Source organism: Calonectris borealis, chromosome 13 (genome assembly GCF_964195595.1).
Source record: "Calonectris borealis chromosome 13, bCalBor7.hap1.2, whole genome shotgun sequence".
NCBI lineage: Eukaryota > Metazoa > Chordata > Aves > Procellariiformes > Procellariidae > Calonectris > Calonectris borealis.
In genome coordinates this window covers 18,010,117-18,033,010 of record NC_134324.1, presented here as the reverse complement: position 1 = coordinate 18,033,010, position 22,894 = coordinate 18,010,117, and the positions used below count along the sequence as shown (strand labels likewise).

Below are 22,894 nucleotides of genomic sequence, written 5' to 3'. Positions count from 1 at the left end.
ACAGCACACCTGTAATTTAAGGGTCTATGCACAGGAGACCATTTCAACATGTACACACTGGGAGCAATTGAATGTGCTCAGTGCGTAAGATGAGATTCCAACCCCCTTGTAACTGACCCTTCGTATTTCCGCAGTGTTTGTACGAGAATGAAGAGAAATAAAAAAGAATGTAAGGGGTATCTGCATGTACTGGTGCACCTGCCCTTCCTTTGGCTGTCTGTGTGACACCGTAGAGCTCCTGGCTCCTGATGAACCTTACACTGGAGTTGGTGCCAGAAGACATGCTGCCCATGCGTGAATTAGAAAGGCAGAAATCCAAGTTTCAACTGCATGTTCAGTTACTCTCTTTGTGGATAAGACTTTTTAAATTCAGAAGAAGTTACTTCTATCCTGTAGGGCAGGATAGCACAACTGGTGGTCTGTATTTCTTAAAAATGTGTATTACCTTATTGAAAGCTCTACAGTTCGATATAAAGCCTTAGGAAATCTGCACAGAACAAGGCATGTCTGGATGTGCAGATCAAGAGAATCGTATCTGATAAAGAAGAGTGCAAAGGTAGGCTTGGCAAGAAGGTTATACAGCAGCCATTCTTACTGAGTTTTAAATGACAGCAGTTTATAAACTCTTACTCTGTGTGTGTGGGGTGGTTCCTGCTCCTGCATCTGGGTACAGACGCTCTTTTGGTCCTGCCCACCTTTACCTCTTCCTGTGATGCTTTCCAATGATCACCCTCTCCTCTTTTATTAAGTTAACAAAGGTTATACGTCACATTCCACACAACAATATAGAACCAGATAGTAATTTCAAGGTATTTGTTCTTGTATTAAAAAAATCTTGTAATAGCTGTCCAATCTAGCACTACGTAAAAAACGCTGATAATTTTTTCAGCAGACTGCGTCAATTGTCAGTAACCTTAATGCAGTCCCTTCCAAGTCATGCCAAGAGAGCTATCTAATTTTCTACTTTATTTGAATTCTACTTATAAATGCATGAGCACGCAAAGAGAAAAAAGAGAGAGAGAAGGGAAAGGCTGATAAAATACAGAATAAATTAAACATCAGGGCTTTAATCTCTAGGCAATTTTATTTCCTAATCAAAAATATCGTACATCAATTTTTAAGTATGCTTTTTGTCTGATTGACAAATACCGTGCACGTTTCTATAACGAGCGGTACATTTGTGAAAAAGTAATGTAATCTTTGTGTTTGTACCATATACTTAAGATTATTTTTTAAGGATGGAGAGTAATTTTTCCCTCAAGGTAAATTGCTTTCAAGTGGAATAAAATCTTCCCAGGTTAACTTTATATATTTCAGAGCTTTACTTATCTTCCCTTCTGCATCACTGCTAGGAAGCTTTAGAAAGCAGGCCTAGGTCCTAATCAACAGGGAACAATACACTAATCCGAGCTTTGTGGCCCTCTGTTTGCCTTCCTTTACTTCCTCTGAAATGCCAGCAAGGCTGTGGGATGGCATGGGATTAAGATAATTTTCCTTCCCCATAGAATCAAGGTTGGAAAAGACCTCCAAGATCATCGAGTCCAACCGTCAACCCAACACCACCATGCCCACTAAACCATGTCCCCAAGCGCCTCATCTACCCGTCTTTTAAATACCTCCAGGGATGGTGACCCAACCACTTCCCAGGGCAGCCTGTTCCAAGGCCTGACCACTCTTTCAGTAAAGAAATTTCTCCTAATGTCCAATCTAAACCTCCCTTGGCGCAACTTGAGGCCATTTCCTCTCGTCCTATCGCTGGTTACTTGGCAGAAGAGACCAACCCCCACCTCACTACAACCTCCTTTCAGGTAGTTGTAGAGCGCGATGAGGTCTCCCCTCAGCCTCCTCTTCTCCAGGCTAAACAACACCAGTTCCCTCAGCCGCTCCTCATAAGGCTTGTGCTCCAGGCCCTTCACCAGCTTCGTTGCCCTCCTCTGGACACGCTCCAGCACCTCCATGTCCTTCTTGTAGTGAGGGGCCCAAAACTGAACACAGGATTCGAGGTGCGGCCTCACCAGTGCCCAGTACAGGGGCACAATCACCTCCCTGCTCCTGCTGGCCACGCTATTTCTGATACAGGCCAGGATGCCGTTGGCCTTCTTGGCCACCTGGGCACACTGCCGGCTCATGTTCAGCCGCTGTCAATCAGCACCCCCAGGTCCTTTTCCTCCGGGCAGCTTTCCAGCCACTCTTCCCCAAGCCTGTGGCGTTGCCTGGGGTTGTTGTGGCCCAAGTGCAGGACCCGGCACTTGGCCTTGTTGAACCTCACACAGTTGGCCTCGGCCCATCGATCCAGCCTGTCCAGGTCCCTCTGCAGAGCCTTCCTACCCTCCAGCAGATCAACACTCCCACCCAACGTGGTGTTGTCTGCATATAAATCACATGATCCCAGGGATGGAAAAGTATGCCTCCAAATGGCACTGGCTTTCTGGCAGCAGAACCACGTAACTGGTTCCTGTTCTGCCTGTAGTCCCACACAGTGCTACCGCCTACCCTGGTATCCCCCCATGCATTAGACTGGACTAGATTTTTCCTTTCTAGCTAGTATTTTATGTGTCCCTGAATTTTGTCTTACTAATATCAAGACATTACTCCAGTTTATCGGAGTAATTTTTGACTCCAAATCTGTTCATCAATTTGCGTGTGTCCCTCCCAAATCAAGCAGGAAAGACACGAACTGTCTCATCATGGCAGTGGTTCTTAGATACGTTTGGCTTCCCTGAGACAGTCAGTATACACGGTGTGGAGGACTGGACTCCCAGGAGTGACAGAGTTTAAGTCCTCTCATCCACCACCAGTCCCGGGTTTTATTCACCTATGCGTATTGACGAAAAAGAACAGGCCTCACCAAAAGAGGAAGAGAAAGAAGGAATGTATTAGGAATATTAATAATATGCAGTGGTCCTAGAAGATCTGATGACTTCAATCACTGGACAGAGTATCCTTGATGCATTCCTGGACAGCGAATTGTATCCCTCTCTGCTATAGAAATGCTGAGGCAGAAAAAAATCTGGGGGAGATATTAACAGGTTGCGAGTCTCCTAATAACAGTAGCCTTTAGTTCACCCAACCTATGACAGTTTTGGTGAACCTGGGACTTCTATTCAAAAAAATCTGGAAAATTTTATTGGTTGCAGATATAATATGCAGAGTGTTTAAGTAAAGGACAATGGTGCAAAACACAGGGTTAGATTATGAGGGCAACGGTCAGCAGTGACTAGGAGGTGGCAGTGGCTCCTCAGTGAATCTACTTTATTTTGCACATGAAATTCTCTATTAGCATTAAAATTGACTAGTAACCCACAGTTGGCATCTAAAAACTAACCTAACTAGCCCCCACCCACACCCCAAGAATAACTCAAGAAGTTCAAGTTAAAAGTTTTTACATGCACTGCACAACGACAGGATTTGCAAAACCAAGCCTTTGCCTCTGAGGAACTCCCACTGCGGTGGGCACTTGTGTCCAACTAACAGCCTCTGCCTCCTTCTCTCTTCTGGAAGGACGGTGAATGTTGCAACATATTCTAATCAGGGATCTGTATCATACACATGCACACACCTGGGGTTAAAAACCCCCAAATAATTGTTAAAAGCAACTCATATAGTCTCCATCACTGTCAGGGTAAAATAAATACCTTTAATGGTGAGTTTTTGGCTTCAGGGAATTCTCTTTCATCGAGCCTCACCCAGCGTTGTAGAAACTGTTGAACCATTGGGTTTTCATTATTAACAATCTGGAATCCAGTAACGTTGGCACCTCCATGCATTACTCTCTCCAGAACAATGTCTGTGAAACCCTGGGAGGACACATGTAGAAAACAAGAATCATTGCCATCCAAAGTCCCTTTTCTTTGGCTCAGTTTTACCTGCTATAAGCGTAGCACAAAAGAAACTGATTAATTTCCCTCTTGTTACCTAAAAATATTCTACCAAGGAGACAATTGCTATCACAATTGGGATTGTGACAGCGGCATAGAATGGAATTTAAAATGTCTTCCTGTTCAGACCTTTGCAATAGAAAACTGCCCTGCTGTGTTGTGGCAATGTGGTACGTAATATTCACTGGTCAGAAAGAAAACAGTGGGGAAACTTGAAGTACTATTTCCTCTTTTCTCTTCATCGTGGTGAAAACTAGTCAAAGACATCAATCCCATTTGTTCAGCAAAGTGCGCATGAAGGTTCCGCACCGGGAGCAGAAAACCACTTAACCCCCATATTCTTCTGTGGAGCAAGGCGCGCACCTCCTTGCTAGGCAGTTCTCCGTCACAGCATTACTTAGCATTTCACTTGCAGACAGAATGGTATGATTCTCTCCCCCTGTTGTTATTTATACCTGAGGCAGTAAATTGGTGTCTTTTTGATTACTGTGACTTGATTGCAGTCATGTTTCTCTGAATGTCAGTGGTTACACATGCTAAAAGGTAATCCAGAATAAGAATCCCTGTATTTCTATGCACAGGCTAATCAGTGAGATCATGACTGGTTCTTACAATGCAAAATGACACATCTTAAAGTCACACAGTGCTTATACTAAATCAGGGTATTTTAAAATTTGTCTTTTCTGCTTTAATCACACCAAAACATGGATACAGAGAATCTTCTAGTAAGTGGGATTGCTAACTTTAAAGTGTGAGTTTTGGAAAAACATTTTTCCACTCACAGTAGACACAGAAGCCAAAAATTAGTCTTGCTGCAGGATCAATTACAATATAACACTTTTTCTCAGGAACTCTAACAGATGGTGTTTCAAAGGCATCATGAACATCCCTGAAAGTCAATTCTAGAACCCAGAAGAAGCTCTGATACAGATAAAAATGTACTGTCTTGTCCTGATAGGTCAACACATACACGGGCACCACCCTACACTCTGAAATACGAAAGAACAGCTGAACAGGCTGGCTGGTTTACTTGATGGAATTGTTCTAATTTTCAGCTTTTTACCACTTATTTTATCCACAAATATGCTATAATTATTTTTCCTGGAGTGCTTAAATTTCAAGTATGTTACATAGAAGATTATGGTTATCAAGTGTCTTATTTATAAATAAGGGTAAAAATTAGAGGGAAAACATATAATTAAATTATTATTGTAAAATTAGTAGAGGATATGAGCTGCTCAGACAAAAGAAAGACCATAATTGAGTACAAATGACTATAACATACCAGTTCTAGTATTTACTGAAGTAATTTCTCAAAATCCAAGAACTCATCCATGCATTTCGTCTTTTGCTGAATAAAGTTGCCACAACCTGAACAGAATATATTACCTTCTACACCTTAGCTATACTTGTAATGAAGAAAAGTTCTTACCAGGTTAGCTAACATGTAGTGATAGCCTCTGGAATGTTTGCCAAGGATTACAACCTGTGTAAAGAAAAAAATTACATATTATTCGGTTGTAAGAGGATGACTTGTAACTAGTGGAAAACACCTGAGAATGAACATTTTGGTAACCCTCTACACCCAATCCATGGGCAGCACGAGTATTACAGACCTGTGGCTTTACAGACACGATGCAGTCATTTGTGTTTTTAAAACGCACAGGCAGAGTACAAAGAAGAGTAACACAAGGCTGAGAAGACTCCGCTTGCGGAGGTGACCTTACCTGGCTATCTCACCCTTGTGATCACAGTGTCTCCCCCGCTGACCACGTTAATTTGAGTTACCAGTTCAAGTATTTCTGCTCCGAAATGAGGGAACGCTAGATCTGTTTACTTTGTTCCTTGTTTGTGGAGTGTACGAGAGGCGGGACACAGCCCGGCCACTCACTGTGTTTATTACACTGTACCAGCGCAGCGGGGCTCGGTAGGCTCCAGGTCGTGCAGGGTTTCCTGCCATGAGAACCCTGGCCAAGCCTTGTCATATAGGAATGCTTAAATTCCTAAAGTTATAAGCAGTGACCTTCATTGCCTTCTGACAGCTTTCAAAAGCTTGAAAAATTGTCGCTTCCAGTGCATCTAAATGGCCACATCTGACCGTACATGTTTAGCCAAAATTTATACTAAATGTCATCTTGCACAGTCCACTAACCCAACATCTCCTGCCCTCCCTGACCCCACTTGGGCATCTCTCTGTACAAATGGAGTCATTAAATGGAATCACTAAGATTGAAAAAAGCAGCAGGATGGATTCTGTAAGGGTAACGGGGAGGAGTGGAGGCAGCACTGTCTGGCAAGCCTGAATTCCGCCATCCTGTGTGCTCGTCCCCACTCCAGTAATACTGTGCTTTTGCAGAAAGGAGGAAAAAACACAGTTCCCACGTCCATGCAGCTGGCTGCCGGCTCACCAGCAATAGCCCTAGTGCAAGATTATGCCACTGCATTTAGCAATAGTCTCTTGCCTTCAGATTATAATCTCAGTAACATCCATCCAATCCCACAGCCACCAGGTGAAAAAATGTCCAGCAGTAACAATTTAATTAATAACTGTGGTGATTACGTATGTGTCAGGACAGAATCAGGCTTACCCAAACTTGCTGGGTTAAACTAATAAAAGTTAAAAATAGCAAACACAACGCTGGCGATACACCACAGGTGTATCACTGACTATACCCTATGAGCAGCTCAAGTGAACAGATGATGCTTTTTGATGAAGAATCATCTGAAAATCTATACATACCATACTAACATACTTCGCCATGGTCACAGATAAATGCTCCAAATGCCATACTCTAGGAGACACCTTTTCAACATGACCACTTACGTCTTTGCTAAAAACAGATGACATTTGAGTCATTGACTTTAGATATACTGCTGAGCCTGTTGAAGTTCTTGATTAAATTATTAAGTTCCCAATTGCCTCTTTGGGTTGTCTTGTCCTTAATAGATGCCATTTCTTTTAAATTCACATTTAATTCTGTAGGAATTTGCATACTTCCAGCAGTCTGAAAATAAATTGCTGTTCAGGTCCTCTTGAGAACTGTATGTACACTCTGTTGGTAGAAAGCATCTGCTTTCCCACACTCACATTTGTTTTGTATGGAAATGTGCAGGCTTCCTTCAGATCATCTGGTGCGTGTGCTATTTGCATACTGAATTCTCTGTATGTTTTAATTTCACCTTAAAGGCAGCGATTTACTTTTAAAAGGTTAGAGACAAAGAACTTATTTAACAACAACAATACTCTTTGTTGTTTTAACTTAATAACAAATAAGAAAGCTTTTACATTTCTATCCAGGAATGTGTTTATTAAAGAGAAAAATACGACGACAGATGAAATCAGCAGCTGTAAGAAAAACATACATGGAGCTGCTACAGGCAACTGGAGCAATACTGCAAATAAGAAATGTAGGACTCATTAGCATAGATCAGACTCAACTTCCATCTCATCTGTTGTCATGTCTCCAAAATGACCAGAAATAATTCTGTTTAGTCCCTTAGAGAGGTCCGGCGTACTACAGTCAAGCTTTAATCCATAAATCATCTTTCAGAAGTGACCTTCCAGTATTTCTACTCACACAATCCACCATAGTAGTTCATAATTATTTAACTGGATCTTAGCATTGTTTTTAAAATTCACTACACTAAATCTTAACAAGCACAACTCTCCTCCTCCCTCACTTTCCACCCTCTACCAACTATCCAGCATCTTGAATGGAGCTGCTGGATTAGCGAGCCCAGCAGAAAGAATCACAGACATCAGTGTTACTCCTAGGGGAGCGAAGGGATGGATAAAGCTTTTTTATGAAGAAGGCAAACAGGAGTATAACAAATAAATCTCATCAACTGCTTGTATATTGTGAAGCTTATATAGAAAGTGGCATATTGAATAGTGGTGGTGAATAGAAAGCCAGGATTACAGGACAAGGATTTCACAGAGCTACATGTCTTTCGTAAGGTTCACTTCTGAGACTTAATATTGCTTTCACCTTGACTGAAAGAAAAGCTTGTAAGATTCTATACTGAAAAAAGGAGGAGGGAGAAAAATGGCTGGAAACTATCATGAATAATTCAGACTTCTGATCCCACAAAATTCTTGCCTTGTAGATAAGAAGATCATAATGTCAGGTTTGATAGAGAATCAAATAAAGTTTGTATTTTTAATTAACTCTTTGGATATTTCCAATTGATTAAGAGAAAATCTAGAGGGAAGATAATTGAAATGTAGCTGGTTTTAAAATAAAAGTAAAATCTGCTGGCCAGCACCGGGCTTACTGAAAGTACAGACCTATATGCCAGATTTGAGAAATTGGGTCAGCATTGCCAATTTTAGTTTTTCATTTGCCTGGGGAAGCTATTTTTTGCATGAAAGCATAAAGACAACTTGGTTTCCACTGCATCAATCATCATGATAATAAATAGGCAACTACAATTTTTTGCCTTAGCTTTTACATTTTTCTTACAGTTTTGGAAGATAGCATTATAGAGATTAACTGGCTAATATTAAATTGGTACGGAGCATCGAGATATTTCTAAAGCAGTAATGATGATTCTCTCATGATGTAGTTCAAAGGCCACACAACACCTAAGAGGAAGGACAGTGAAGAGGAGGCAAAATAACTTTAATACTAACCTCATAATTACTCCATTACCTTTTGACTTATTCCCTACTCAAATTACAACCGCAGCTAGTTCCTGGTCTAGAACATGGATCTGGGTTTTTTGACCATGAAAATTAAATGTTGGAGTTAAGGGTGAAGGGAAGATTATGAGGAGATTGGTGAACTCTTAGATGAAAGTCAAGGCAAGACAGCTCCGGGGGCTTCACTGGAATATTTCTTCAAGGACTTGATGAACAACTAGAATGGTAAGAACAGAGTGTGTAAGTGAACAGTAGCACAGACCAGAGGCAAGGAAAGAATGGGTTAATGAAAGACAAGACTCTGTGGGCTCAAAAGAAATCAAGCGATGGAAGAATACTGCAAGTTTTGTGTAGGTGGGACTGAGCAATCATATTTTGTCTTTTAAAAATATCAATGGTTTGTCTCTAATTCATAAAAGGGAAAGATAATTTTTCTTTTATGGATGGAGGAAATCACAGAAGAGGTGAGGTTGGCAGGGGCCTCTGGAGATTGCCTATTCCAACTCACTAGCTCAAAGCAGGGGCAGTAGAGCGGGCTGCTTAGGACCGTGTCCAGTCAGGTTTTGAATAACCCCAAAGACGGAGATTCCACAAGCTCGCTGGGCAGCCTGTTTCAATGGCTGACCACCCTCACAGTAGAAGTTATTCTTCTTATGTTTTAACAGAATTTCCTGCATTTCAGTTTGTGCTCTTGCCTCTTGTCTTGTCACTGAGCACCACTGAGACTCTGAAACTCAATGAGACTCTCCGAGAAGAGTCTGGCTCCACCTTCTTCATTCCTTCCCCTCAGGTATTTGCAGACATTATTAATATCGCCCCTGAGCTTTCTCCTCTCCAGGCTACGCAACCCAATTCTTCTCAGCCTTTCCTTGTACGTCAGATGCTCCGGTCCCTTAATCGTCATAGGGGCCCTTCACTGGACTTGCTCCAGGATGTCCATGTCTTTCCTATACTAGCGAGCCCAGAACTGTACACGGCACTTTAGATGCAGCCTCACCAGTGCTGAGTAAAGGGGAAGGATCGCCTCTATTGATCTGCTGACCATGCTAATCCTATGCAGCTCAGGATGCTGTTCGCCGCCTTTGCTGTGAGAGTGCAGTGCTGGCTTGTGCTCAACTTGTCTGCCAGGACCCTAAGATTCTTCCCTGCAGAGCTGCTTTCCAGCCAGGAAGCCTCTACCCAGTCTGTACTGGTGCATGGGGTTATTCTTCCCCAGGTGCAGGGTTTTGCATTTCCCTTTCTTGAACTTCATGAGGTTCCTCTCTGTCCACTTCACCAGCCTGTCAAAGTATTGCAGCACAGCCACCTGGTGCACTAAACACTCCTCCTAATTTGGTATCATCTGCAAACTTGCTGAGAGTGCACTCCATCCCATAACCTTCAGATCATTAATAGAGAGGTTAAACGGTATTAGCCCCAGTACCCTTAGGGTACTCCAAATAGTAGCTAGCCTCCAGCTGGCCTTTGTGTTGCTGATCACAACCCTCTAAGCCCAGCAGTTCAGTCACTTTTAAATCCACCTTACTGCCTCTGTGGGCTTTGATTTTAAAGCGTCATTGAAAAATACAAGAGGATATGCTTGCACTTTTACCCAGAGAAGCAGCTATCATGATTTTGGCAGCAGTGAAAAGAAAACTACCAGGTCCAATTAATACCTGTTTGGAGTTCACCTTCCCTTCATTTGAATCCATTGCCATCTGGTCAGTTTAGTCTGTTTAATCAAAGTTATTTATCATCCTTTATTTACAAATGAAAAAAGAAAGAAAAAAATTAGATCACAAAAGTACAGACTATCTCATCTACAGCTCAAAACCCTGATATTTTATGAGTCTATTAGATCTTTCCATAACATAAAATACTGATGCTGACAGGCAGTATTGCCACAAAGAAGGTCTAAAGATTTTTCCTGTGCTTTTCATACCTGACAAGTGGCAGAAATATGCCACTTAAATGGAATGACAGGCACAGATCTGACCTGCTGTAATGTGTCTTTCCATTTCGACCATATCTGGGAACAATGAGGCAGTTTAACTCTAGAACTCTTCTTTTCTAGGTTTTAAAAAGACAGCAAGAAAAATGAGATTTCCTAGAAGCTCAGAGTAAAAAAGGATTTTGTTGTCTTTGTTGAGGTTATTCATGCATTAATTTGGGTTCCACTTTTGCAAAAAGCCCACATTTAACTTCAAGCATTTCTACTGATTTTTAAGTATATGTGTAAGTTTCTGAGGACAGGAGAGCTTAGCTACCTCCAGTTGAGCAGTAATGTGCCTTTATAAATTGCTATAGAAATACAATTATGACACCTTTGCCTTTAAAGCAGTGTGCAAATGCCAAAAGTGATGGCACGATTCTTTCTTTTCAGCAGCAAACAAGCAAAACAGATAAATGGACTCAGGTCTAAAAAAATTTCAACAGCATCGTCGGGATCAGCTATCAGTGTTGACTGCACTTCATGGGAACAGCACGGATATCAAGCAAAGCAACAACTGTCTGGCAAAGCAACAACTGTCTGATACCCAATATCCTGGGTATCAGGTCAGCCGTTTTCTAGTTTCTACCCCTATTGATAGCATTTCTGTTCTAATGATGGAGTTACTTAAAAGCTTATCTCAGATCTAAGCAGCTCCTATCTGATATTGGATTGAATGGTTGAAAAGTTGTGCCCTGTGATGCAGCACCCTGTTGGACCCATGGCACTGGCTAATTTGGTCTTCAGGACACACTTAAGAAAGGAGAGGAACAGAGTATCAGCGTGACAATCCAATTAGTTCAATAAAAGCCGAAGTCAAGGCCCAAAAAGTTCTTGTCAGTATGTTAGCAAGGATGTTTAGCTTGTCTTGAGTGGCATCTGCAATGTACTGCATCTCAGCTCTGTTTCTACCACTCAAGAAAAGGAGAAACTGAAGCAGCCCTTCAGCTGGAAAAGAGAGTCCTCTCCCTGGCCCCCCTCCCACTCCCGTAGACCCTGGCTGCAGTGGGGGAGCTGCCCATGGGGCTTGCAGCCACCGCACTCCAGTTCTCTGGGGTCAGCGCACTGTTAACAGCAAGGTAGTTACCTTCAACAGTGTTACCATGCAAAGGTGCAATAGCATTTGACAGCCATACATAATCATTCTTCACTATGTTTACTTTGCACAAGTCACCCCTTGTCATGTAAATTTTCCAGACTGGAGTAGGATAAATAGAAGGAGAACGGAAAATAAAAGCTCTCCTGAAATGAGAACAGGATTTTCCTTATCTAACCAGATGCCATAGTGAAAATAAGACTCCTTGTAACCTCAGCAGATCCATTATACTGTAAGTTTGCAGTGCCCACTCCCCTGTTTTCCAATACACACACATGCTCCTACAGAAAAAGCAAGTTCCCTTTGAGGATTATAAACACTAGACAAGGCTCGATCTTCCCTAAGTAAATTTATAAAAAATAGCTTTTTTGGTGTCATGATTTTGTCTCTTTCTATCACACCAACACCAGCACCAACATATGAGGTTCCAAAGGAACTGCAATCCTGTGGTGGCAAAAGACACGTCACAGCTAGTGGTGGTCTGTCACAGCCAAACAAGTGACACTTGTTCTGCCTTTAATTCCACAGAAATAAGGCCATTTCCACATTCGGTAGAAGTGGCTTCCCTCATACAAAGGGTCAAAACCTCATGAATGTAGTTGTAGTGCAAACCCAGGGAAGGAGATTTATTTCTTCACTTAGTATTAATGAGATGGGAATCTGGCCACCAGGGATTGTGATGCTGTAAAATATGCAGTAAACAATGATTTCATTTATATGAAGAATGAGTACTATATTAAATTTGAGTTAAATATTAAATGAAGAATGTATTAAATATTAAGATGAAGATTCTACACACGTATTATTTGTTGCAGATAAAAATAACCGCATATATAGTTGAGATTAATTCATCCACCATTTCAGAGGCTTCATGTCCTTTAGGGAATGTCACAAATCCATACACAGTCCCAATTGCTGGATTTTGTATTATATGGAGTATACGGACCTGAGAATTTTACTTCCATGCAACTGCCACCTTGTACATTTGTGACTATACCTCATAACCGAAATCCTACTTTCCGCTATAGCACAGTATCAAGATCATTTGTTTTGGCTTATAAAACATTCTTCAAACAGCTTTCGGCTCTTCCACAATGTATCTCTCATGGGAGATAATTTCCTAGAGAATAGGAATCTCCTGGAAGAAGGGAACAAAAACGCGCATGGTGGAAGCAGGGATCTGAGATGCCTCTGAAGCATCTTATTAAAGTTTTTCCCTCTCTGGCCCCCTTCTTGTGTCCTTCTCTCCCTTGCCTTTCTCCTTGATGATAGTCACATCAAGAGTGAAATTTTACTTTTAGGCCATCTCCAGATAGATGATGGCTGTGCATGTTAGTCCTTGGAGGGTAATTAAATGCAGCATCTGAAAGTTGTATTGTACTTTGTTCTCCCTCCATATGGCTAAACTTTCTTTTCCCATAACTGATCTGACATTTGCTGATTGAAGATTGTGTAATGGAACATGCATTTAATTTGTGCATAAAAGGTTACATTAGAAATTACTTAGGAAAAAAATTACAAACTGCAACATAGGTTCTGAGGGCATGATACTTTCTCCTTATTTCTTTCAGTGTGATGACAAAGTTTTCTGTGAATTTTCTGTGCCCTGAAACAATTTTCCTAAATTCATTTTCCTTGGTGTGACTTAGCAATATTGTCAGATTAACTGATCTGTTGGCACAGTTATTGTTAAAGGACATATTCTACTGCAAAACATCAGACCCTGGAGGACACTGAGATGAAGAGTTTTATGATCCCTGGTAACTGATATTCATAATCACAATTTACTCTTTAAGTTGAATAAAATTCATTAAATAAACTTTTCTTTATACCAAAATCTCTTCTTTGTTTAGACAGATGAGAACAGTGTTGTATCTCTCAGGACTGCATCTCTCTTCACAAGTCATGTCCTTCAATACAAAGACCTTCACGTCAAAATCAATCAAAACATAAGCTACCCTTCATCACTTGAAGCCATTTCACTAAAAACAAGATCAGATATGGGGGGGTTGTTACAATCATCTCAAAAATTCTTTGTAGGGTATGAAAGGGATACTCAAAATTGCCAAGACCTTTGCCCCTTATTTTGCCAAGATATTCTCAAGAGAAGATACTTGTTCCCAGAGAGCTTCCTTGAAGAGATTTATGTGTTGTAGAAATTTTTAATTAATGAATTCTTTAGCTTCTTGAGTGAGATTAATAAAGTAAAAATCCAGTTGTGTTCTGGAGGAATTTTTACAGTTATGTTTATGAGAAATAAATGACTTAATTAAATATGTTACTCCGCAGTAGTAATTTCCACACATAGGTTATTCGAGGAAGGAGGCCTAGACAATTTTAATTGTCTACACAGTTTTAGTACATTCTTCGAGAAAGATCCTCCCTTGAAAAATGTTCATAATGGAGTGATTTTACATCCAAGGTATTTCACAGAGGTTCCAGTACTTTCTCAAGCCTCTGTGAAATCTTAAGTTCAAAACTCACCTGAAATTTCACATAGAGACTTCAGATTGCATAAAAAATAACCTAAAACCAAATGTGTACAGGAAATCTCAAATCACAATAAGCTTTCTGTGTTCAGTGTCAGAATTGCTTTAATTCGACACTGACAAACCATGGTATGGTACCCTCCTCATTGGTTTTATCTTCCAAATCTGCCATTTCAGTGTTCTGTCTTCCTCCCTCTTTCTTGGCTGTACCCCTTCTCAGGTCAGACACTACCAGAAGGTCAGCAACCATGACATCAAGGGATTTGGGTTATGTTCTCTGCCCTGACACAATTTTTTGGTATGATGTTCAACAATTACTTGGGTCTGAAGCTTTTCGATGCACTGTTGTCATCAAAGCTTGAATGACTTTTTTGAAGACAACTGATTTGGTAGTGTGTTTGGGACTCTGCAACTTCTGTTTCTCTACATGGATCTTCCAAAGAGTCCAGGCAAACTGAAATTCATGTTAGCTGACAGGAAAGGTACACAGAGAAAGATCCTCGCTGTATTCTGTCTTCCTACTGCTTCTGATAAATTCTGAAGTACTCATCTATCTTGCGTCTCACCCTGTCAAGGGTCACTCTTGTTCATCCGTCAAGGCCCTGTGGAAATACACCTTATGCTGCCTAAGCCTCAGTTCACCATCTCTGAGAAGAGACGTGAGGTTTTGCTAACCTGAGAATGAATAGGTACCGCTGCTACCTCTGCTCCAATACTCTAGAGAGCCCAAAAGAATAGGAATTTATGTTAACTGCTCAGATGGGTAAGCTTCTCAGTAACCATAACGTGCTTTTCACTGACACACAACCACCTTTTCGAAAGACACCAGTATTTCTTAGTCAATTCTTAGCTCAGAAAAGCAAACAAGTGCACCTGGCTGTACTACTAGAGTTGATTGCCTTTCCCTGGTAATATTCATGGTTAAATTTCCTTCAACCTACAATGCAACCAGCTCCTATCCCATGTAATATGGTCCCATCACAATAACATCCTCATTTCCAGCTTCACATATGCTCTCTTATGCCAGCTCCTTGCTTCTCAGCAGTTGTGGATCCTCTCATTTTAGACCTGCAAGTCCACATCAGGTATATCAAAATCAGCACCATCAAAACTGACTTCCAGACTAGCACCCTTCACTAAGTTTCACAACACCTAAAGTCGCTTTCACGAAGACTATTAATAATAGTAATCTTAAATTTATTCTTACTTTTCCAAACCTTCTGCAGGAATCACAAATGCTTCACCACTGTCATACAGTTTGAAGGCATATCCACATCATTAACAAGCAGTTCAAAGTGATCTTTGCATCGTGTGCCTAACCCCTGTGACACAGGAGATGATACCTAACTGTCCTTTTTGGCTTTCAATACTGTGAAACTGTATGTTGAACCTTCTTAAGAGTACTCTTGCAATCACAGATAAACTTAAACAATACTCATTTCTTCTTCTCATATCCCACAGGGAAAATGAAACTCCTTCAGTCTTAGCTGCTCAAAATATAAAAGGATGTATATCCGCTGGGGGAAGAGAGGAAGAAATTAGGTAAACTGAGGCACACAGTCTTCATTTTAAAAACACATGAATTTCCTATTTTCTCCACAGCTCTGATCAGTGTATCAGAATAAAATCCCACTATTACTCCCTGGAACTGGACAAGAGTCCTTGGAAACAGAATTCTGCTTATATAAACCATTACTGCATGTCAGGATCACTTCAGACTATTATTTGGATATAACCCAGAAGTGTCGCAGTAATTCAGTCCCAATGCTCACATGAGAATCTTTTGGAAGGGGTTTTGTACTGCAGAGCACTGCCTTCAAGCAGACTGAAAAATACTGAATAGTAGCCATTCTTTTTTTCCTTTTGAGCATTTCTTTTCCTTTTTTAAATTCCCTATGAAATTAAGAAAAAAAAAAAAAATCAGTGCAACCTCCTCTAGGAAAAACAAGGTTGCTTTTTCTTATAAACGGAATTTTACTGTGACTAGAATTGCATTCAATTTTCTCTTTTCAATGTTTTGAAGGAGTTTGAAAGGTTTATTCTGCTTCACTATAAACAGCTCTGCAATATTCCCCGTATAACTTGGTGCATAAACCATGAACCAAAAGAGATTATGAAGAGTTAATTTATTTTTACTAGGCTTAGTCTATGCAGCAGGGGAGGTCGTTTTACTCATATGAGTAAAAACTCATATGAGGTAATAAAGTTATAGCAATATTTTTCCTTTCTGATTCTTTACATGCATTCTCCCAGAATAGAAGATACTCAGGGTATTTTTAAGGGTCTATGTATATTGTTGATAATTTTATTCATTACACATTTTGGAAGAATGAGCTTCCAGTAGTACATATCCCATTATACCTACACATGCATGCCCATGGTGTGATACAAATAAATTTGGTTTAGAAATATGGGCTTTTTTTTAAGCCTGGAAACATTAGCTTCCTCTAAAATTGTTACGCTGTTTTCCATCTTACTGGTTGAATACTGTGGGATGAGTTTCTATCTGAGGTTTAGTTGATGACTTATAGGGCCTGATTCTTTATAAATTTAGCCCAAGCTACCCCTGGCAGCTTTAATCTGCTCCACAGAGGCCAGTGGAATTGCACTGGTGTGAAGGTGGGATAAGAGACAGGAATCACGTATGAATTTATAATTGCAAGCAGCGAGTGATTTGCACTGGGATGGTACTTTGCCATATTATGGCCAGATCCAAACCCATCTGTAGCCCAGAGCAAGTGCACCATAGCTCTGGATTACACCTAGGGACCTCGTATTTAGGGGCTTCCCCCTGCGAGGCTGTAGCTATCAGTTGCTAGTGTCTTATATACTGCACTGCCAGCATCTGGGCTAAAAAAGCCCAGTGGGGTGGTCCCCACTCCAAAAATCTTGCTATTTGAACCGTAGTGTAACAGTGCTCTATGACATGCACTTGGGAACATCTTGGTGCAGGAGGGGCCCCGAAGAGCACCAGTGGTTCTCTTCCTCCCCCAGATACGGGATTCATATCGCACCAAAGCCATTAATCCTAGCTTAGTCAGCTGTAAAAAAAAGACATAAGCTCTTGTGCGGCTTTTCTTTTACTGAGTTAGGACTCCTTCCCTTGTAAATGAACTTACGAGACACCAGAACTATCATGCTGTCTCTGGTGATGTACAATGCCTGTTTGCACAGTGGTATTGTACTATTACTATTCATTTTGATAGTGTGTTTCCTTCCTCTCCCTGCAGTTGGTTCATCTGAATTGTCGCCAAGATGGTTGCCTTGGAAACTAATTAAGGAAAGCCTTCGGTTAGAAGCCGAGTTTCAAGCATTAAACTATTTGAGAGACAGATGCAGAAATTAAGGTAATGTCTGCTAAGATGAAAGGGTTTATCCTTTATATGGAGAAGAAAGAACCACATTAAATGCTAGGACTGTAACAAAGCAACTTCTATACAACACTGATTTTTAAAATCTGTAAGAGATGTGCGAGTGAGGGATTTTAAAATCAGCCAGGGGCTTAGAAGAGTTGACAGAGATTCCCAGAGCTATTAGGGATGGGGAGATGGACAAATACAGTGGGACAAAAAACTCAGGAGATCACATGTTGAGGAAACTCTAGCCAGCTCTCCCTTTCCCTCAAATACTCTGTATCTTTGAAAGACTCCTTGTGAATGTTGTTTTTGAAAAATACCAGTACAGCTAACGAAAGACCAAACCCTCTCCCCACAGTCCAGGTATGGCATGAGAAGCATCAGTGCATATATTTGCCTCCAAAGTACATCAAATGCAGGAGTGAGAGGCTATCGCAAATGGCCCTCAGGCTCAACTTTTCTACCGAGACTGTCAACACAGGTAACAATTACTGCCAGCTGCAGAAGCAGCTCATACGGTGTGGACACAGGCTAAATAATGAGTGGGACCCTGAGAGGGCTTTCTAAGGGCAAATACACACACAAATTCTGTGCACTGAAGAGCTGCGAAGAAAAGCGAACTGTGCGGCAAATTGTGCTTTTCCAGCTACCTATTAACTGAAGTTCAAAGCAAATAAATACAATCTCTCTATGAGCGCAATCGTATCAATTTAAATAGTCTCCACGATAATGTTCAAGATAATGGTTGACTCTACACTTGCAGCAGCGTAACTGAGAAAAGATTTTGGTTCTCTGTACATTTAACGGCAATGCAGAGGTTGCCATATAAATATGCCTGTAACTGCAGAAAAGCATACTACAGATGTTGTGGTAAAAATATGCAAAGTATCAAAAGAAGACGCATGTGTGTGCATTGGTGTGTGCGTTTATATCCCATGAATTATCATAAAACATAAAATGAGTAATTGCTACTATCACAGAAAAATAAAAACTCTAACGGTGACTTCAGGTTCATATGCCTCTGGCATAAGAAACCAGGGTTGCTTGGCAGCGGTCTTCTACATACAGCAGCTTGCACATTTACGGTGAGACATTTTGTATTAATTATTATTATTACTGATCAGATACATTTAAAACTGTGCTTTAATGTCTTTTGAACACTTTTAAGCTTTGTGTGCCATTACCTCAGTCATTCCGCAGGATGACTAATACTCTGTTAAATTCCTGTCATTTGGAACCTGCCTTGCTTTATGAAGTCTGGATGACGGCTTTGGAGAGACATTACTATTTACAAGCTAGAAATTCTCTCCCCAGGTATGTGTGAAATGTGCTATATGTGGGGCAGATTAACCCAGGATGTTACTTCTCTCTGCTTTAGCAATCCATCTCCGGCCCTTTATTAGTTTTACAGCTGATAGGAGCAGGCCCTTTAAGGCAGATGAGCTGTTGCTTTTGACATATGCCCATCTTTTACTTACCTTCCGCTCGCTACGGTCCTGAGGGTGACTGACCTAAGTAATTCTCCTTTCCTCTCCACACGCCCATAGGACCTGTGTGCTGCTGAAACTCTCTGGATGTGAAGGGAAAGAAGTGACCTTTCATTCTGCTTTAGGTCCTGGTTTCAACAATACTCATGGGCACCTAATGCAGAAATGTCCTAAATTTTAAGTTTCTAGTTCACTGGAAACGTAAAAATGAACTGGACCAGTTTCTGAGTGATGCTACACAACACTCTACGTATCAGATGCTCTCTCGGAGCCTCAGTTGAACCCCCTCCTCTGCTCCACACAGAGGATAAAATCGGGCTGTGACACGGCCGTGGCACCGAGCCCTGGGGAACGTGGCAGGGGCACGCTGCTCCGGAGGCTGAGCTCCCTGCAGCGCAGTACCTTCAGAGGACACGGCATCACTGGGCTTCATATGCAAAGCAGAAGCTGAAGCTACCCATAGCTCTGCTCCTCCTTCAAGCGTCCCACTGTGTTTATAGGCAGTTATTATATTTTTAATTGCTACAGAGAACACAGGCAAACCCACACCAGACTATCTGTTTATAACATAACACATAAACCAGGAAGCTTACATGAAAGCGGTGTTGATTTTTTCCCTTACATTTTTCCTTATCGTCATTGGTTTTAATGCCTATTGGTCAACCGAATACTGCAGTTTTGTGTTTATTCTTATGACACCCCAAATGTGAAAGCTGTTGTGCAGTGAGCACACTACTCAGATCTGAACAGCTCTGCAGAGGGATGCAGCTGTGGCAGTACCGAAAACCTGCAGACCATCTTCCTAATCTCAAAATTTCAGACTCAAAGGTCAAGACATAGTCAGTGCTTGCACTGGACAGTTCAGTCAATCAGATTACCCTTCTTAATCCTACGGACGCTTTACTTCCAGTCTTCTTTGACAATTTGATTGTCATTGTAAAATTTTGGGGACTGCATTCTCTACTGTAATATTGCTTCTGCTTTGTGAGATGCCTCCACTCAATACAGACATTGCCTTGGAGCCTAACCTTTATGACTATGTTTGGAGATTTGATAAAAGCATGCAGTCTCTGGAATAAACAGGTCTTTTGTAAAGTTTCACCATTTTGATCCTGAATGGAGTTTCTTCCTCCTTATTCTCCCTCAGGAGATTTTTGTCTAAATGGACATAAAGCCACTCTAGTCTGAAATACAGCTTGTTATCTTGGGAATAAGAAAAACGTATTTCTTAACTCAAAAACATGTCTCTAAATACACGGTTGAACAGGCTAAAGCTTACTGTTAGTTCTCAGAAGAAAATGTTCTTCTGTTTATGAGAACAAAATCTTATATCTATCTGTGAAGGAATACTGGAATATTTTAGCATCAAGGGACAAGAAGTGTGGGGAGCTTATGAATTTTGCATGACATAAGTGTTGCTATCTGTATGCTTGAGAGGCCACTAGATGATTAAATTGGATATAGTTTTGTTGTGCAAGGAGGGATAAGGATCCACATGCTCAATGGTTATAGAACTATAGGGCAAGTGAACAAACAGATGGTAACTTACAGAATGACTATTAATCTCTCTGCTTCCCCTTACCCTGCAGCTGAAGAGACAGGGCCAGAGGTGATTTGGGCAGGGTATCCACCTCTAGGACACAATATGGGGCCCATCACAAGATTCTCTGGAAGGGGAATGAAACCAGATGCGCTGCAGAGTGAAACCTGGCACAAAACAGGTTACCCAGGCAGAGTAGGAGCTGAGGTGTCCTCTTTCCCCTACCTTACATCTACATACCAGGGGGAGACAGCTGGGAGAGATCCTTTCCTGGGTACCAGCCAGCCCTGAGAAGAGAAATACTTCATATGACAGGTTTCAGAACTTGGAAACATAGGGACATACAGATGTGCCAGATGCTAAAGGCATATGGAATACTCAAGGTCACTGACTCACAGGTCTGTATGTGGCTGGAGGAAGGTACAGAATATTCCAGCGGGACCTGAAGTCTCTGAAGAAAATCCTCAGATGCATAATTGTCTTTAGATAAGTCTACACTTTTGGAAGAGATGTATACCCTGGTTTGAACTGGTTGAAAAAAGCATCAAAGGAAAAGAACTGCTCACACTGACCAGCCTGATACAGGAGAAGAGGTCACTCTTATTTAATCCAAGCACTAATACAAAGCCACGATATGCGGTTTCTGGAGCAGAGAACTGACAAGTTTGCCGAATGGCCTGGCCAAGAGCCCAAAGTCTGATAACAAACTCAGCACGTGTGTAGACTGTTTAGTGGTTTACAGTCTGTTTATTTCTGCTATGACTTTTGTTCTTGAATAAGTCCTATTTACGCTTCTGAAATCCAGGGTCACTGGCAAATGCTGCTGTTGTCCCTGAGAAAATGAAATGGCAGGTGCCACGCATCCCCCCAGGGACCACAGCAAACCCCCTCTCTGGAGGGAGGCATCACTCCCAGAAGGGGATGGGAGGGTTGACCTTTGAAGATGTGCTCCTGAGGAGGCCAAAAAAGGGAGAGGGATGGAAAGGCAGCTGGGCTGAGGCAGCCTATGCCAACCCTCTGCGGGACAGAGTTTGTCCATCAGTGCTCTGCCATAACAGGTAGAGACTTGGATTCCCTTTGCTCTCACTGGGAAAAAGCTCTTCAAAGCACCTGCAGTTGTGCAGTCAGCATGCTGATAACATGCTCAGATGTTACTGCCTCTTAGCCGAGCAGAGTTTCTAGACTCCACACAAAGCACCGATTTGACTTTCTAAACTGCAATAAAACGCTAGATTTGAAATATGCAAATCCAGAGCTATCTTTCCCCTCAACGGTATGCTATCAGCAAACACAGCTGGCTAAAAAGAAGACAACTCACCACTCCCTTGAGCAAACTGGCTGGATGGATTTAAGTACCACACATATTTGTAAGATTTTTTAAAGTACTTTATGAGACGATAACAAGGTAAGCAGAGGAGATGGAACGAAAAGCCTAAAACCAATAATTGTTCAGCTGTCAACCTGGGGTCCACCATTACTGACTTTCCCTGCAGAAACTGAAGTCATTGCTTTTCAGTATCAGATAAAAAACAACTCTGGAAATTGTTGCCAGAAGGTATTTTTAGCATCAGAGGCACCAACCTGGGATCTGCTTGGGCAATTCTTTGTCAAGTGAATGGTCCCAGTAAAATAAATGGGACAATACTCATAAAAAAGTCCTGCATAACTGGAATCCTCCTGTTAGACTGCTAAAAAGACACGATTAGTACTAGAGTATTTATCTCAGAAGGTATGTTTAGTTTGCTTTACTGATCTAGCTTGGTTTCCTAAACAAAAAGTTCTAAATCCATTTTTGATACTGCAAATTCAAACAATTTTGCTTATGAGTATCTTCAAAGAAATTAAGCAGAAATAGTCATATTACATCAACAGGGCAACATATATGACATAGTATTTATGTGTGAAAATGCCTGCAGGATTTGGTTGCAAAACAATGGACTGATAGTGTTCAACTGATTGGCTAAAACTGGTTGATAACAGTCCTAAAATCCAAGTAAATTTTAAGATCTTTTAGAAATATTTGAGATAATTTAGGATAAAGATTTCATGGAAATGTCACAATTTTGTGTAAATAAAGTTCAAAAGATCGACAGCGGGCATAGTACAGAAAAAGAGTCATTTAACAGTACAGAGATGGGCTATATACAACACAATAATGACAACAGAAATGCCTAATTATGCAAAAGTGTGAGTACTGTACAGTGTACTGTACAGTTTGGGAAAAGCTGGAGGCCCCAGTAGCAAATCTTTAGTTACGCAGATGCTAATCACATTGATAGAAAGCTGAGTCAAACATTTAATAAAGTTACAACTTCACTAGGTTTGAATTAGAATGCTTGCAGAAGGAAAGAGTTCACCAGTTTTTTGCTATATAGTTTGCTTGCTATATAGCTTTCATTTTAGGCACTGGAATGGCTTGATTATTTTTTTCTCTCGC

General features: G+C 41.1%; 1 protein-coding gene across 2 annotated transcripts in view; it reads right to left on the bottom strand.

Annotated features, from left to right (window-relative positions):
• GRIA3 (glutamate ionotropic receptor AMPA type subunit 3) overlaps window positions 1-22,894 on the bottom strand; it is a 157,950-nt gene that overhangs the window by 63,695 nt on the left and 71,361 nt on the right. For both annotated transcript variants that reach the window (XM_075162371.1, XM_075162372.1), the window contains exons 5-6: window positions 5,311-5,364; window positions 3,636-3,797 (exon numbers count right to left, since the gene is read on the bottom strand). In XM_075162371.1, the coding sequence (XP_075018472.1) occupies window positions 3,636-3,797; window positions 5,311-5,364 (216 nt within the window). The remainder of the gene's footprint in view (window positions 1-3,635; window positions 3,798-5,310; window positions 5,365-22,894) is intronic.